The sequence below is a fragment of the Pangasianodon hypophthalmus genome, chromosome 16 (assembly GCF_027358585.1).
Source record: "Pangasianodon hypophthalmus isolate fPanHyp1 chromosome 16, fPanHyp1.pri, whole genome shotgun sequence".
NCBI lineage: Eukaryota > Metazoa > Chordata > Actinopteri > Siluriformes > Pangasiidae > Pangasianodon > Pangasianodon hypophthalmus.
Window position 1 is genome coordinate 2,076,618 of NC_069725.1, and position 16,395 is coordinate 2,093,012.

Here is a 16,395-nt window from a genome sequence, read left to right on the forward strand (position 1 = left end):
AGTGTATATAATAAATAAATAAATCATAAATCATTGACAGCACATAAACATTCTTGTCCTTTAACTGGAACTGTATATTTAATAAACACTTCCTATTTACAAATAATTATCCATTCCTTTTATTACACACCAAGATTTTAATTATATCACAAGTCAAGGTTGTTGAAATCAAGCTTTTATTTTAAATTTCAGTTTCATGATTGAGATTCTTGTTTCTGGGGTGGGGAAGGTGTGTGAGAGGGTGGTACAGAAAAAAAAAATATTTAGCTGCCCAAATGAACAGAAGAAGAAGAAGAAGAAGAAGAAGAAGAAAAAAAAAAAAAATCACAATTTCATACTTAAACAAAATGTACTCAAGTAACAAGGAGGTGAGAAGTGCGCAGACAATTACTAATCCATGTCCAGGGACAAGAAGTTTAAAAACAAAAACATAAAAAAACCATTTTAATCCATTTTTGTAACATTATTATACAATCCATTATCAGGCTTCATGATTAATCCAGCATATATAAAAAACAGGACACATCTCTCTCTCTCTCTCTCTCTCTCTCACACACACACACACACACACACACACACAGTTGTAAATAGGATACCACTTAGTATCAGGGAACAAAAACATCATTAATTTCTTTTTAAAAACACGTTTCTGTACATGGCTACTACACACACACACACGCAACATGATTACAGGAAAAACAGCAGATAAAACAGTTCAAGAGAGAAATGTACATTTCACAGGTGTGTTAAGCTTCATGATCACTTCGACTTCCTTCGCTTGGCCTGCGTGGGACTCGCTCCAGTGTTTGATTCTTTTTAAAAAAAAAAACAAAATTGAATTACATTTGGTTTTCTATAGCAAACACAGATATTAACAAATGTATTTGTTAAAAAATATACAATAAAAACGTTTAAAGATGTGAGAACAGAGAAGTATGCGTTTATTACAATCCGCTTATTTTCATTTAAAAGAACGTCCCGAAAGAAAGTAACATCCCGAAGTAAAATTCCTGTCATGGCACAGCAATATGCCAACGATTCAAATTTTTTTATTTATTAATTTTTTTAAATCCAATTAATGTTGTGAAACAAGTTAGTTCCCGTTCTCACTTACGTTACAGCAGCTATAAACAGTCGTTCCCTCACCAGCCAAAAACAACAACGACAAAACAACAACAACAACATTTTTATTGAGAAACTGCAAAGCAAAAGTGTCCGGAAAACTCTAAGTTACTGTAACAAAGCACTGACACTGGAGACTCCTTCCATAAAATATTAAATAAACACAGTTCGCCTTACAGGAAACTTCACCATATGGACAATTTTTTTAAAAATCCGTTTATAATCAGTGGAGTGTTCTCTGTACATGTCCCTATGAATGAGCTGTTACTATAGAAACAATAACGTATAGCTCCATAATGATATAAACCTGTCAGATGCACTACGGTTAGAAATATAATCAACACCTTCTACACCAATCCGAGTCCATAAATCTGTGGTATAATGCTATAAATCTTACCTGCAGCTTTCCCTGGGTTGGAGGAGGCCGACCCTGGTCTGACTGCCCTCTTTCTCTGTCCATTGTCAGGCACTTCCTCTTCAGTGTCCTTCTCAGCCCGTGAGCTCCTTCGGCTGGGGCCTTTTGCCTTTTCGGTGTGGCCTCTTGCTTCCCTAAAAAGCACAGGACAGCAGTGGGGCAACAGCAACAACCTGAGTGGAATGCTAATGACAAAATCAGGATTTTTTTCTTTTTCTTTTTATTTAATACAGTATGCATTGATAATGTTTGTGCAGTGTATTCCATGTCTCACTTAGGTATCACAGTCAAAGTCCAACTTATTATTATTATTATTACTATTATTATTATTATTATTATTGTTATTATTAATGATCCTACAGGCCCCAGTGGAACCTCTTTACAATTCAGGAATTGCTGTTTTTCCTCATCTACCACAGATAACCAGATAACGTCCGTCCTCTTCACAACCACGTTTACTAAACTGGTGACGCTGCCCTGTGCACACACCTGTGCCGGGGATCTTCAGGTTCGGTATATACATACCTTTGGGCTAAGTCGATGGGCGTCTTTCTTTTCTTTGCCCATCTGTTATAGAAGTGGAAAAACAGCGGTAAACTGCTTTGTTGCTTAACATCATTTTTTTTTTTTTTTTTTTTTTTAAACCCGTAATCCCCAAATTTGAGTTGAGTGATTTGGTCAATAAATGATTTTAATGATTGTGACACCAAAGTTAGTGATTCCCAGGAAATCAGTTCATATTACTACTAAACCAAAGTGAGCACTACGTTCATTGAACATAAAAGAAACATTTTACAAAAATAATGACACTGATAATTAAGAATCACAGAAAATAGATGCTTAGACATTACACATAAAAAAAACAAACAAAAGAGAAGCTGACATAGTGAAACGAGAATGAAAAGATGAAAACTCTGTGTAAGTTTGTCTTACCCCTGTTCTGCCACAGAGGGCGCTGCCTCTCCTTGAAAGAAAAAAAAAAAAAAAGAAACATGGATTACCACCTTGTGTCACGAGACAGCTTCAGATAAACACAGACCTGCCAATCCCAAACTAGATTACTGCATAGTCCTGCTGAAGAGGGATCTTGTCTTGGATAGAAAAGGGAGTGCGCATATATACAGGGTTTTACAGTAACCACTAGAGGCTTGGGGAAAAGCTGCCACTTATCTGTTTGCGTTAAGATGAAAGCACTAGAAATGTTTACAAGCACATCTTTTCTATTCTAGGAAAAAGATGTTATGTACATAGCAGACATTGTGCATGCAATTTTTTTTTGGTGTCTACATCTTTACTAAAACAAATCAGTTCATCATTCAAGCGGGAAAATCAAGTCGAGCCAAGAGTGCCGGCCACAACATTACTCGTGCGAAATACGATGAAGGGGGCGGGGCTTCCAGTGGGCATCACTTAAACTTTTTAGAGTTAAAACTACCTATGGACCATCAGTCACATGTCATGATGTCATGATGGGGGGGGGGGGGGGGGGGGGGGATTGTTTGTCAAAATACAGGGCTAATACACATATTTGCTAAAGATAGGCAAATCTATAAATATAACAGAGGACTTTTTGTTGCTTGATTTGTCTTAGATACGTGTGAAAATGAGAAATTTCGCTATTGTGAAATTAATATACAAATACTGCTGTGAGAAATAACAAAAGAAATGGTGTTTACCAGTTTGCTGTTGTTCCTGTGCAGGCTGAGCTGTATTGACATATTAACAACATTTAATTAGTCTTGAGCATTGTAACAGGGTTGAAAAACACTTCTAATGGCTTTGGGCAATAATGCCAACTTATTAACAATTCGACAACAACCTGCAATCCTTTCCAACCAAACTCATTTCTGGTAAAAATTTATATTAGACTTTGCACAATCATTTAAAAAAGCGAATACCTTGAAGACTTGGAGTATCTGCAGCAGGTGCTGTGGTGTTTGCTGACTCAGGCAAGCTCATTACTGTGGAAGGCTGTGGTTCCACAGCTGGAAGTAGTGGAGATGACCCTGCTGTAGGACCAGTAGATGGTGTAGGAGTCACTGGTGGGACAGAAGCAGGAGGTGGAACAGATGGTGCAGACATACTCGAGACTGGTGGGGAACTGGAAGCAGAACTGGCAGGAGGTACCACGGCAGAGCTGAGAGCGATCACCGAAGGACTGGGCGTAAGGGTGGAAGAGGAAACTGGTGGAGGAATCTGCACGGGTACAGAAGAAGAAACTGTAGGTACTAGTGCTGATGGCTGAGGTGCAGGTGGTGCAGATGAGACTGCTGTGAGAGGAGGCAGTGAACTTGAAAGTGTTGCATTTGTAACCACTTGTGGTGGGGCTTGAGATGGTGCGCTATCTATAGGTTTTCCTGACTGGGTTGTAGTCTGGGGGGTGGAAGTCTTGCTCGGAACATTTTGGACTGGACTGCTCTTGGCAATAGTTATTGGTGGCTGTGAGAGGGGACTCCTGCGGGCAACAGAAGTAGTCCCTGGGCTGGAGCAGGCAGGCGAAGATGCCAGAGATTGTTGAACAGATGGGGGAACACCAGGAGATGAGCTAGGCTGTAAAGATGATGATTGTCCTAAAGGACTTATTTTTGAGACTGGGGTGTCAGAAGTGCTCTCTTGCTGAGAAGAATGGACTGTGTTTAGAGAGGAAGCCTGACTTGCAGGCACTTGCACTTGGATTTGTCCAATCATGGCACGACCTGACTGACTTGTGGCTATGCTTACAACAGGAGAATGTGTTGCCGTAGGGACAGACAGAGTAGAAGATGCGCCTGAAACTGTAGCAGGAGTGACATGAATATTGGCAGATACTTGTATGGGCCCAACCATAGTGACAGGCTGAGAAACGACATTGGTACTTGATGGTACAGAGACAGGAACTTGGAAAATGACAGGTCCCGTGATAAACTGTGGAGGACGATTCTGAGTAGGAGCAGACTGATGCACTTCTGGAGGTCTTATGTTCTTAGGTACTGCAAGCACAGTTGAGACGATGGCTGGAGGCCCTGCAGATGCTGTGCTAGCAGCAGAACTAATGGGATTGGATGTCACAAAAACTGTTATTTGATTTGGTTGAGTGGACCCTGATGATGTGGGTCTATGCAAGACTGTTTGGGACATACTTGTAATAGGTTTAGTACTGGGATTTGAACTAACAGAAGGGTTGGGATGTAGGTTAGCATTTGAAGCAGAGCTAGTAAACAAAGCTGAACTTGGGCTAACAGTGGATACACCAGAGGATGACTGAAGGCTTGGACTGCTAGTCTGGATCACATTTGGGCTAGCCATTGAACCAACCTTGGATTTTTGTTCAAGTTCACTAGTGGGCAAAGGCAGCCCACTATCACTGATCTGTGGGGTACTGGGGTTACGTTGGCTCTCTTGTTCCACCAACGCTCGATCTCCACCTACTGGAGGCGTACCCTTTGGTGGCTTTGTGGATGAGGGGCCTGAATTATCTAGCAACTGATTGAGGGATGTTGGGGCATCTCTAAAAGATGCTGTAACAGCAGAACCATGCTCTTGCAGTGGTGGCTTCTGAGGTTGATGCATCTCCTCTGATGGTTGCTCAGGTGGCATATTAGGCTCTTGAATTTTTGGCTCCTGGGATGGCATGCGTTGATTTGCCACTTTAAGAGCAGACTGATCTCTTTCCACTTGTGCAGTCTGACGTGGGTCTAGCTGTGGTGCCTGTCCCTGGCTATCTCTCATTGCATCTGAATTACTAGGGAGTGCTTGCAGAGGGTTTAGGCTTTGCTGGGAATCTAGAGTTCCTACTGATGATATAGATGCAGTGGGACTTGGGAGGACTGAAGAAGCACTGGCCATTACAGTTTGGGAACCTGTCATTTGTTGTTGATTTGGTATGGAGGTTAGGGGATTCTTAGTCCATTTCTGTCTTCCTGGGCTGGGAGTGGCCGCTTTTCTATTTGAGGCAGGACTAGATCGTCGACTGTTACTGGGACTAGCTCGCTTTGTTTGCCCCCCAACTGTCTGTTTCTCTTGCTTTGCACCTGTACTAGTTGCATTACTAGCTTGTGTAAAACCCTGAACACTATTATTGCCACTCGTGTTACTGTTGGTAAGAGATGCAAGGCTTGGTGGAGCCTGTCCAATAGCTTTCAAAGTGGTAGGGTTTAGACCTTGTTGATCAAAACCTCGAGCTAAGTTAGGCTGTCGGGGTGGTAGAGGGATGTTAATCTTTGGGGGGAAAAGACCAGCAATTGATGCATTCAGTCTCTCAGGAGAGAGATTTATCTCTGAAGGCTCAGTGCTCGGTGGACGGTTGGTGGGGGTCAAGGGATGGTGATATGGTCGAGGACTGGCACGGTTTGGAGTCTTTGGGCGAGAACTTTGGGAAGTTGAAGGAGCACTGGGAAAATGAAGAGGGCCGGCCATTGGTGCTTGCTGGGGCTGTTGCTGGGGACTTGCTCCTGGTTGCTGAGTGACTGATGAAGGCACAGACTTCAACAGATGAGAATTAGGACCTTGGTTGACAACATTTTGTTGACTGGCACTCCCTGCCTGAGGCGCCATTTCAACTGATGCCCTGTCCTGCAAGTTAGGGGTGCCTGACCCTTCCTCTGGTGTCATTCCTGGGGTTCCCTGCCCAATGTCTGGATGGGGCATTCTTCTAGCTGCAGCAGTCAACTGTGAGTTTATTACTGGCTGTATGCCTCTGGCTTTTTCTGGAGAGGGTGGGACACCTCCATGCCCTTGTAAATTGATCATTACAGGCATGTTTCCTTGTTGGGATACAGGCATTCTCTGTGCAGGATCACCGGGATTAACAAGAGTTCTTTGGGGATGGCCACTTTGTTGAAGTGGGAGCCGATTCTTTGCTTGTTCCTGCATTTTAAGCATCATCATCATCTGTTGTTGCTGTTGTGTCAGTGGTTGCTGTTGCTGCATGTGCTGTGGTGGCTGCTGTTGAAGCTGTAAGTGATGTGGATGGATCTGATGTTGTCCTTGTTGTGACCCTTGTGGTGTTCCAGGTTGACCTGAAATCTGCATATGCATCTGTTGCTTTTGCATTTGTTGCTGTTGCTGTATTTGCTGCTGCTGCTGCTGTTGTTGTTGCTCTTGCTGCTGCTGCTGCTGATGCATTTGTTGTTGTAATTGCTGCTGCTGCATTTGCTGCATCTGCTGTTGCTGCTGCTGCAGGGCCATGAGCGGCATTTGCTGCAAAACCCCCTGATCTCCTGATTGTCCAGAAAAGCCTAAAATGGAAACAAGGTATTGCAACTGTTTAAATACCCAACTAGTGGCCTTCATGCTAACTCTTGGCAAGATCATCACAGACTATGGACATATTTCAAGCCTGTATGCAGCCATGGTTTAAAAAAGAATTCACAAATCATTTCATATGAGATTAACCACTGGCACACCTGAGAAGAGAACCTATGCTTACATTTACCTCATTTGGCTGACGCTTTTATCCAAAACGACTTACAACTGAGAAAGGGTATACAACTGTGCAGTTGAAAGTTAAGGGCCTTATTCAAGGGTGCAGCAGTGGCAGCTTGACAATGCAGGGATTTGAACATAAAAACTTCTGATCAGTAGCCCAATGCCTTAACCAGTTAGGTACCACTGCCCCCTAAGGTTCGTACAACCTGAGAGCCTTACTTTGTATTTAAAAAGCCAAACAAATAAATTAAATCTTGCTCACAATCCACTTCTTGCATGATATTCTTGTCAAAGGGAGTGTTCTGAAATGTTCTGAAATCTCTTACCTTGCCGGTTAGGAAATTCAGGGAGCTTTGAGTTGGAAGAATCCGTGCCAGCTCCTTGATCACTACCTAGACCTTGCAACTCTGCATCATCCAGCCCTTGTGGAACTGAATCCAAACTTCTGTATGAAGGAAAAACATGTTTTACATGCTTATATTAAATATCCCTAGATAATTAATTAGAAAGATAAACGTTACTATAATACATATATTTTTTCCTTACCCAAGGCTTTCAGCAGACTGCTGCCCCTCGCCTGCTTTAGGTTTCTTCTTACGAGGTGTTTTCTTCTTTTTTTGTTTGGGTGGGTTAACCCCAACCGCACCAGCTCCCTGTTTACCACCTGGCCCAAACTGGCTGGCAGAAATGTCACTTTGAAGTAGATTAACTAATAAGGGACTAGTCAGTGTCACATCCTTATTCACTGGAAACCCAGCTGTTTGTCCACCAATGGGCATCTGGCCAGCAAACTGAGGATTGAAAGGCATGCCATGACCAGGAAAATGTCCATTGCCCACCTGCATGTGTTGAGGACCTCCCATCATACCCTGCTGCTGCTGCTGCTGCATTTGCATGTCAGGAAGCATCTGTTGTTGGTTCATATCACCTGTGCTTCCAGTGCCGTCTCCGAGCTGATGTGGGTGCTGTTGACCAGCCTGCTGCTGCTGTTGCTGCTGCTGCTGTTGTTGCTGCTGCTGCTGCTGAAGCTGCTGCTGCTGCTGTAGTTGTTGCTGCTGTAGCTGCTGTTGTTGTAGCTGTTGCATCATGTGTTGCTGCTGCTGTTGTTGATGTTGCTGCTGCTGCTGTTGTTTTTGCTGAAGCTGCTGCTGTTGGAGCTGTTGCTGGACCAAATGTCCTGCAAGTCGCATCTGAGCGCCATGCATCCCTAATGGTTGGTTGGGATTACCATTCACTGGGATCTGCTGAGACTGCTGTGCCATTTGCTGCTGATGCTGCTGTAGCTGTTGTAATTGCTGTTGTTGTGGCTGTTGTTGTGGCTGTTGGTGTTGCAGTTGAAGCTGCTGCAACTGCTGTTGCTGTAATTGCTGCTGTTGTTGCAACTGAGCCATTTGCTGTTGTTGCTGCGGAGTCATTTGTTGCTGCGACTGAAACGGCACCATGTTGCCCTGCAAATTAGGTGATGGGCCTCGCATCATCTGACCTGGCATAACAGCTGGTTGACCTTTGGGCCCAAAAGCCTGCTTATTACCTTGCATTTGGTTGGCTACCATCTGTTCCATCATAGCATTTTGCTGCTGTGATGCTTGTTGCTGATGTTGATGCTGTTGCTGTGGCTGCTGCTGTTGTTGTTGTTGCTGCTGCTGCTGTTGCTGCATCAGTAATGCTTGGTGCCCCTGCCCCCCACCAAGCTGGGCCTGGTTCTGCATCATCCCTTGTCCCTGTGGAGGCATTAATTGTTTAGGAGGGGTCATTCCTCTCTGTCCTTGATTCATGGGCCGAGACAGGACTGTCTGACCTCCTGCCTGGCCTTGCACCATTTGACTCTGAGAAGAGGCTACAGGCGGATTTTGAAGCTGGGACTGCATGCCCATCATCTGGGTCTGTAGACCTGACTGAGGTTGTCCCATACCACCACCAGAGGTGGATGGAGGCTGAGGAGCCATTCCGCCGTGATGGCCAATTCCACCAGGTTGTAGGGAATTGGGCTGCATGTGGTTTGGTGTTGAGACTGAAGGTTGTGGACCTACAACAAAATTTTGCTTTAAGTATGTAAAAAAAATAAATAAAAAAATTAAACAACCAATCTGATTTAGCAATAAACGGTTCTCACAAAGACTGTACCTGCATGAGCCATGTTTTGGCCACTTTGAAGCTGAAGGGTACCACCTGTGGGGGTTCCTGCCCCACTTGCAGTAACTTGTCCTTGTGCAAAGTTCTGGTTTACATTTGAGAACCCCATTGGCATTCGTTTTGGCATACCTGTGATCAAGATACATGTTTAATTTTAGTTTGTACTACAGAGCTGAAAGCAAAAACTGAATAAGCCTTGGTATTCATGTTCATACACAACAACAGAAAGCATACCTCCCATCCCTCCTTGGGGAACCTGGCCATGCTGAGGCATTCCCATAAAGCCTGGCTGAACATTACCCTGCTGCCCTAACACAGCCCTGCCTGGGGATCCAACTGCCTGCGGGAACCCCTGGGGAGTTGTTGGACGTGGACCTAGCTGACCTTGACCTTGTCCAATCATAGGTGGGGTTCCAGGTGAACCCTGCTGAAATGGTGAAGATGAGGATCCAGGGGACTTGGCAGCGAGGTTGCCCTGTGAAGCAGACACAGGAGGCAAGGGAGGAGGTGGCCTTGGGCCAACAACGCCCACAACTCCTTGGGGACCTTTAGGCTGAGGGGCTGCAAACTGGTTTGCCCCTGCTGTCTGCTGCTGCTGAGCCATAGCATTAAAAACCTGCCCAGCCTGCTGGCTGCCGAACGGATATGGTGGCGGAGGATGGTTTGGTGTTTGCACAGATGCCAAAGAAGGAGGACGCTGTCCTATCTGACCTTGTGGAGGAGCTTTTCTCCAATTTGGAGGCATAGACCCCTGAGCAGGTGGTGGCTGGAGAACACCAGAAGGTAACTGGTTCCAACCAGGAGGGACAGGCATCTGGTTTGAAGGGTTGAACGGGCCCCGAGCACCACCTAACTGTGCTAACTGAGCCTGCTGTTGTTGATGCTGCTGCTGTTGTTGCTGTAGTTGCTGTAGGGCTGCCGGATTGAGCTGCCGGTTTGGTTGCATGCCCTGTATGTGATGTCCCTGTGGGCCCATAGGTGTGGGTGGACCGTGCGGTGCCTGCGGGTGTTGGAGCTGTTGCTGCTGCTGCAAAGCGAGTCCAGACATCATGGGATCCATTGAATCTGAAGGAGAACAAAACAAAACACTGTAATAAAGACTTCTCAACAAGGTATTTGTAGTCAGGTGGAAAAATTCAATTTTCAATTTCTCACCTGACTGAGTTGCTGGCCTTGGTACCCTTGGGTGCATCTGTCCACTACTGCCAGGCACCATACCCTGTGGAGCCATGCCAGGACCAGAGGGCACCATTGAGGGATTGTTCATCCGCATTCCAGCTAAAGAAAAAATAATTAAATATTATTACAGCTATTTAAGCACTGATCTATTGATTCAAACAGCAAAAACATTCCTCACTCAGCACACTTACAACAGTTAATAGCTTATTAATACATGTTATTACTGTATGCCAAGAGCATACGTTGAACAGCACACATTTAAAAACAAACTAAAACTGTCTGTCTCACTCAGTTAGCTGATTTCTAACAAACTAAATCTTTTCTTAGTGTTTATTCTTTATAAACTTTATAACTTCTGTAACTGCCCCCACAAGATAGCTCCACGTTGCCATTTCTGGCCGAGCCTGACCAGGTTACGTGGGTCACCGGGTCACTAGACATTCGCTTGCAGACACCAACAACAGGCCTGGCTTCAGGAGTAGATCCCAGTAACCTTAACCCAGGCAGGGTATACATCTTTACGACTTTATAAACTTTACATATAACTGTTATAACAATCACTCTCATGTTGGATTTGGGGAAGATTTGTTTGTTGTTGGCAGACCTGCATCAGCTGCACCTTGGATAGACCACAATGGAGAGAGAGAGGGAAAAAAAAAAAAAAAAAAAAAAACAGGCTGCTCACGTAACACACACTGTCACCACAATAACACTCTTACCAGTCCTGGCTAATATAAGCAAACTAACTAGCTAAGCTTGCACTCTAGATTAAATTTATTTAACACTAACCCTAACCCATATGAAATGGAAGATACATGGAAGGCTGGTGTAACTCTGGTGGCGAAGACGGTGTTTGCCTTCGCTGTCGCTTTGGACGCAGAAAATCAACAGAATCTGAACTGCCTGTGCGTCATGCAGCCACAGTTAAAGCGGGAAATCACATCAAGTACCGGTGAACGTCCCGAAAAATAGACGCTGCTATTTTCGGTCACACTGCAATGATGGAATATCGGCAATGAAATATTTTCGATTCAATGTGTCGTAAATGTCTTCCTCTGTTTTTTTTCCCCTTTGTTTGGCGGTAAAAACTGCTTGATGTGACTCAAAACTAAAAAAAAAATTTAAAAATAGAATAAAATAAAAAAGATCTATATCCCGTCTATATCCCATCATAAGGCTGTTTTATGTAAATTTACATTTAAACACACGCTGGCGGTTGGAGAAAAGAAATCTCTGACTGTAAGATGTTCAGCCATAAAACCTTTAAAACCTTTAAAACCTTTCATTTTAAAGTCAGAGCGTACTTTATAGATATTTTTAAAGCCATAACAATCCGAGCCGCCTTAAAACATTCTGATAAAGGCATGCCTTAGACAACAATACTAATAAAAAAACCCTTTCCACTTGGATGTTTTATGTAATTACCAGGGCCTTGTTGCATAGGAAACCCAACATCCATCCTCATCTGCGCCGGTGCCCCGATAGGTCCGTTCACTCTGACTTCCTGACCTCGGTTTTGACCACCTGCAACATTGATGGGTCCTTCACCTGTAAGCACACGCAAAAAAAAAAAAACATATTTTTAACAAGAAAAAACAGGCTAAGGAATAACTGTACACTAACAAGTATATGATGTGAAGGAGTGTCACAATATATAATAGATTTAGCAACAAAATATCGAACAGTCCAGAAAAATCCCACCTTCGATTTGCACTGATAGGATCCCCAAGTCCCGGAGCTGCTGCTGGTTGTTTTGAGCGAGGAGGCGGAGGCGTTCAGCGGCTTCTCTCGGGATATGAAACGTGACTCGCACGCTGTTCCAGGGCTCCACTCGCTGGGGCGCCATCCTCTCGGGTCCTTCGGTAAATATACAAATCAGTATGAATGGAGCATGTAGTGTGAAAAGGTGCGGGGAAGATATATAAGTACAGTTGAGGTCAAAAGTTTACATTTCCCTTTCAGAATCTGCAAGATGTTCATTATTTTATCAAAATAAGAGGATCATATAAAATGCATGTTATTGTTTATTTAGTGCTGACCTGAATAAGATATTTCACCTAAAAGATGTTTACATATCGTCCACAAGAGAAAATAATAGTTGAATTTATAAAAATGACCCCGTTCAAAAGTTTACATCCCCTTGATTCTTAATACTGTGTTGTTACCTGAATGATCCACAGCTGTGTTTTTTTGCTTAAAAAAAAAACAACAAAACTTTGTGAAAACTTTTTGAATTTGAAGATCAGGGTAAATTTAACTTATTTTGTCTTCTGGGAAACATGTAACTATCTTCTGTAGCCTCTGAAGGACAGTACTAAATGAAAAAATATGATATTTAGGCAAAATAAGAAAAATGTACACATCTCCATTCTGTTCAAAAGTTTTCACCCCCCCGGCTCTTAATGCATGTTTTTTCCTTCTGGAGCATCAGTGAGCGTTTGAACCTTCTGTAATAGTTGCATATGAGTCCCTCAGTCGTCCTCAGTGTGAAAAGATGGATCTCAAAATCATACAGTTATTGTTGGAAAGGGTTCAAATACACAAAAAATGCTGGAAAACCAAAGAATTTGTGGGAGCTGAAGGATTTTTCTGAAGAACAGCAGGCAGTTTAACTGTTCAGGACAAACAAGCGACTCAGGAACAACTATCAGTAAACAAAAAAACACAGCTGTGGATCATTCAGGTAACAATTTTTTTATTATTATTTTTTTATTATTATTATTATTAGGTATTATTTTCTCTTGTGGACTATATGTAAACATCTTTTATGTGAAATATCTTATTCAGGTCAGCACTAAATAAACAATAACATGCATTTTGTATGATCCTCTTATTTTGGTAAAATAATAAACATTTCGCAGATTCTGAAAGGGAGATGTAAACTTTTGACCTCAACTGTAAATACACAAAATTGAAGTATTATAATATATATTAATATATGTTTATATACATCAGATCATATCATAACAGATAATAATATATATCGTAATTAATCAGAAATCCTAGAAATCGTAAACTTCTCTTAAACACCCAAAGCGCGCTCACCCAGTGAGAGCATCTGCGGCATCCCGTTCAAGATGGTGTCGAGCTTCTGCTGAAAGTCGTCGTCATCGAGGTTTCCCTTGAAAGCGACGAAGATAGTGGCACATTCCTTTTTTCCGTGTGGATGCGGGGACCGAGCCGGGCCGCTGTTTCCATGATTACCGCACACGTCATCTCCGTCCTCCAATCCGGAGTCGTCCTCTGTGCTCGGAGCGACCCCGGGAGATCCTGTGCACCAGGTGATCTCAGGTGGGCCGGGCTGCTGCGCCATGGCCCTTTTCAAAAAAAAGGGAAGTTGTGAGGTCTCTTGGGTATTTGCTGTTGTTGGAATGAGAAAAGGAAAAAAAAAAAAAAAAAGGCTTTTCAGACGTACAGCAAAAAAAATTATATACAGATTTTTTTTCTTCTTGCGATTTATTTTCAACATACGACGCATGACGATTTTCAGCACAAGAAACACCTGCCTGTCTAAATAAAACCCTCAGTGTTGTGCTGTTACAGTAAACTAAACAACGACAGGATGGTGTGATGAAGCGGAGTCACTGTTACCACCCTGAAGATGATTATTTTCCTATAACGTCATGTTCCAAAGTGTTTTATTCCTCTTACACCACAGCAAATTGTCGATGATTCCGATGATTCATTTATTAATGAACTGCGTGTCATAGTGTTTCTAGTTACATTTAATGTTGTGGAATTTTATCGCAGCTATAAACGTTAAAAGTTAATAAGCAAAAACAACAACAACAAAAAAAAAAAACTCAGCTTGTCATGTTACCGAGAAACCGCAAAGCGTAAACTCTTCTGTCCTGAAGATGTCGGAAAACTTAAAGTTACAGCTTCACCTCTGACACTGGAGACTCCTTCCATAAATATCACACAAACACATTTCTCTTTACAGAAACTATCGACAATAAAACACAATCACGCGGAGCGTCCGCCGTACGCGTCCCTGTGAGTGAGCTGTTACTATAGAGACGATAACGTATCGGAGCGTACGCATTCGTATAAACCTGCACTACTGTCAGAGCTGCTGTTAAAGAAAACTAATCAACACCTTCTGACCAATCACAATCCAGAATCCGACTCTCTGTAGTATAATCCAGTGTAATGTATTGTTTTATATTTGCACTATAATGGTCAGATTTTTGTGATGCACTTTAGACTACAAATCAATAAAATAACCTTGTAAGTGTTTGTTAGATCTGTGCATCACTGTAGACTTTAAATAAATAGACAAAATAGCAGAAAAATATCATAAATTAACTTTATAGTTTGTTTGAAATTCTATATATATATATATATATATATATATATATATATATATAAAATAAACCATATCTAATTTGTGCATGTAAAGATTTATTTCTTAAAACATTTATTTCTTTTAAATGAATACTATAAATATATTTGTAGCAAATTATCGAAATGATGTGCGCTTGTTTTTTTTTTTCTTTTCTTTTTTTTTTTTTTTTTTAATCAGACTTGTGCATGTTTATATCGATTAATTCCTGACCAAATTCAGACAAACGTATTTAGCTATTTCATGCAAACTAAACATTAAAATAGAGCTACTTTTTAACAAGGAAATAATTAAAGTTTAAATATGCTAGCTCGCTATCTAAACAACAAGTAGCACCCACGGCTAGCTAATTGAGCTAAGCTCGGTTAAGCTAGCCGGTTAAAATGTTTATCTAGAATTTTTAGCCTTTCTAATTATTTGCTACAGACTTCAAACAAGGCTAAAGGGATAGAAAATAACGCTTTTACCTTATCAGTCCATTTGGGGAGGAAAAATGAACCCAAAGAAGAGTTTAGTTAGCTAGCTAACGTGTATGCTAACTAGCCGAACGCTAACAGCAGAGCAGCTCACACAAATCTCATAATCTTCAGCGAACTGTTTTTTTTTTTTTTCACTTTGGCCTCTGCAACTACCAGTATTCACAAACCGTATGTACGCCATCTTCGGAAGCGTTCGCCATTAAGCGTTAACGGACATTACGCTAATGGCGTCGCGCTTGGCGTTGGCAACTTTACGACAACGGCGGTGTGACGTCATGGAGGTGTCGGAAATGAGTTCTTCTGTTCATTTCTGTTGTAGGCTTTACTTTTTTGCATCCATTAAACTTTAACGTATTTCTTTTGCTCTGAGTTTTCACATATAAACTCCAGATGACATTGATGATATACTACAGCTAATATTCGTGGTAGACGAACAGTTACAAACGATTCAAACAAACAATTTCGACGTTGATTCTAGTGCAAACATTGTCTAAAAACTACATATCCCAGAAATCTCTGCGCGATCTGTTAGCGTTAGCGTGTGTCTGATATTAGCTACAAGCTAGCTCGTGTGGGGTTTCTGGATGTTATTTGTGTTTTGTGTGTTTATTTTTTTACGACTAAGAAGTTAAATATTTGTTAAAAGTAAATAGGTAGAAGTCGTTGTTTGCTAATTTAGGTTTGTGCAGAAAGTCGAATGCCCGGATGAGATGGCCGTACGTGATTGGTCCGGCCACATTTGGCGAGGCCAAAAAAAAAAAAAAAAAGTAAAATAAATAAATAAAAAATAGACGACAACAACAAGAATAATAATAATAATAATGATAAGAAGAGGAATTTTTAAATTTGTATTCTAACAAAATTAGTATGTAATCAGCATACCAGTAAACCAGATCTTAAAAAAACAACAACATAATTTTAAAAATAAATTACAACTTTACTATTTAGTATTTCTAGTATTGGTATTACTTTTACTATTTATGTAAAAAAAAAAAAAAAAATCATTCAATCTTATATATCCATGATGTGCATGATTTGTTGTTGCTAAATCTTAGTTTGTGTATGTACAGTGGATATGAAAGTTTCCACATCTCTGTTAAAACTGCAGGTTTTTTTGAGGTAAAAAATGAAATCAAGATAAATCATGTCATATCGTGTCATGTGACATTCAAACTCATGTATAAAAGTAATTATCATACGGCTGTCATCAATGAAGTGATTCTGATGAACCCCAAATAAAGATCAGCTGTTTCTGCAGGAAAAATAAATCAGGAGAGAGGTACAAAAGAATTTCAGAAACATTAGATGTACTGGAA

The 16,395-nt window shown here is 41.6% G+C and overlaps 1 protein-coding gene across 3 annotated transcripts; it reads right to left on the reverse strand.

Moving 5' to 3' along the window:
* Window positions 1-159: 159 nt before the first annotated feature.
* Window positions 160-15,219, reverse strand: ncoa6 (nuclear receptor coactivator 6). 3 transcript variants are annotated; one of them, XM_034311774.2, is made up of 15 exons: window positions 15,068-15,219; window positions 13,301-13,572; window positions 11,957-12,112; window positions 11,681-11,803; window positions 10,232-10,354; window positions 9,311-10,141; window positions 9,068-9,205; window positions 7,490-8,969; window positions 7,270-7,388; window positions 3,436-6,753; window positions 3,214-3,243; window positions 2,471-2,501; window positions 2,063-2,104; window positions 1,520-1,671; window positions 160-812 (listed from the first exon to the last, which is right to left on the reverse strand). In XM_034311774.2, exons 2-15 carry the CDS (start codon window positions 13,566-13,568, stop codon window positions 760-762), a joined length of 6,864 nt encoding a protein of 2,287 aa, XP_034167665.2. In that variant the 5' UTR covers window positions 13,569-13,572; window positions 15,068-15,219; the 3' UTR covers window positions 160-759. The 3 variants fall into 3 exon arrangements, with proteins under 3 accessions (XP_034167665.2, XP_034167664.2, XP_034167666.2); XM_034311773.2 differs by having other exon boundaries at window positions 13,301-13,615; window positions 15,068-15,215; XM_034311775.2 differs by lacking the exon at window positions 2,063-2,104 and having other exon boundaries at window positions 13,301-13,615; window positions 15,068-15,216.
* Between the last annotated feature and the right edge of the window lie 1,176 nt (window positions 15,220-16,395).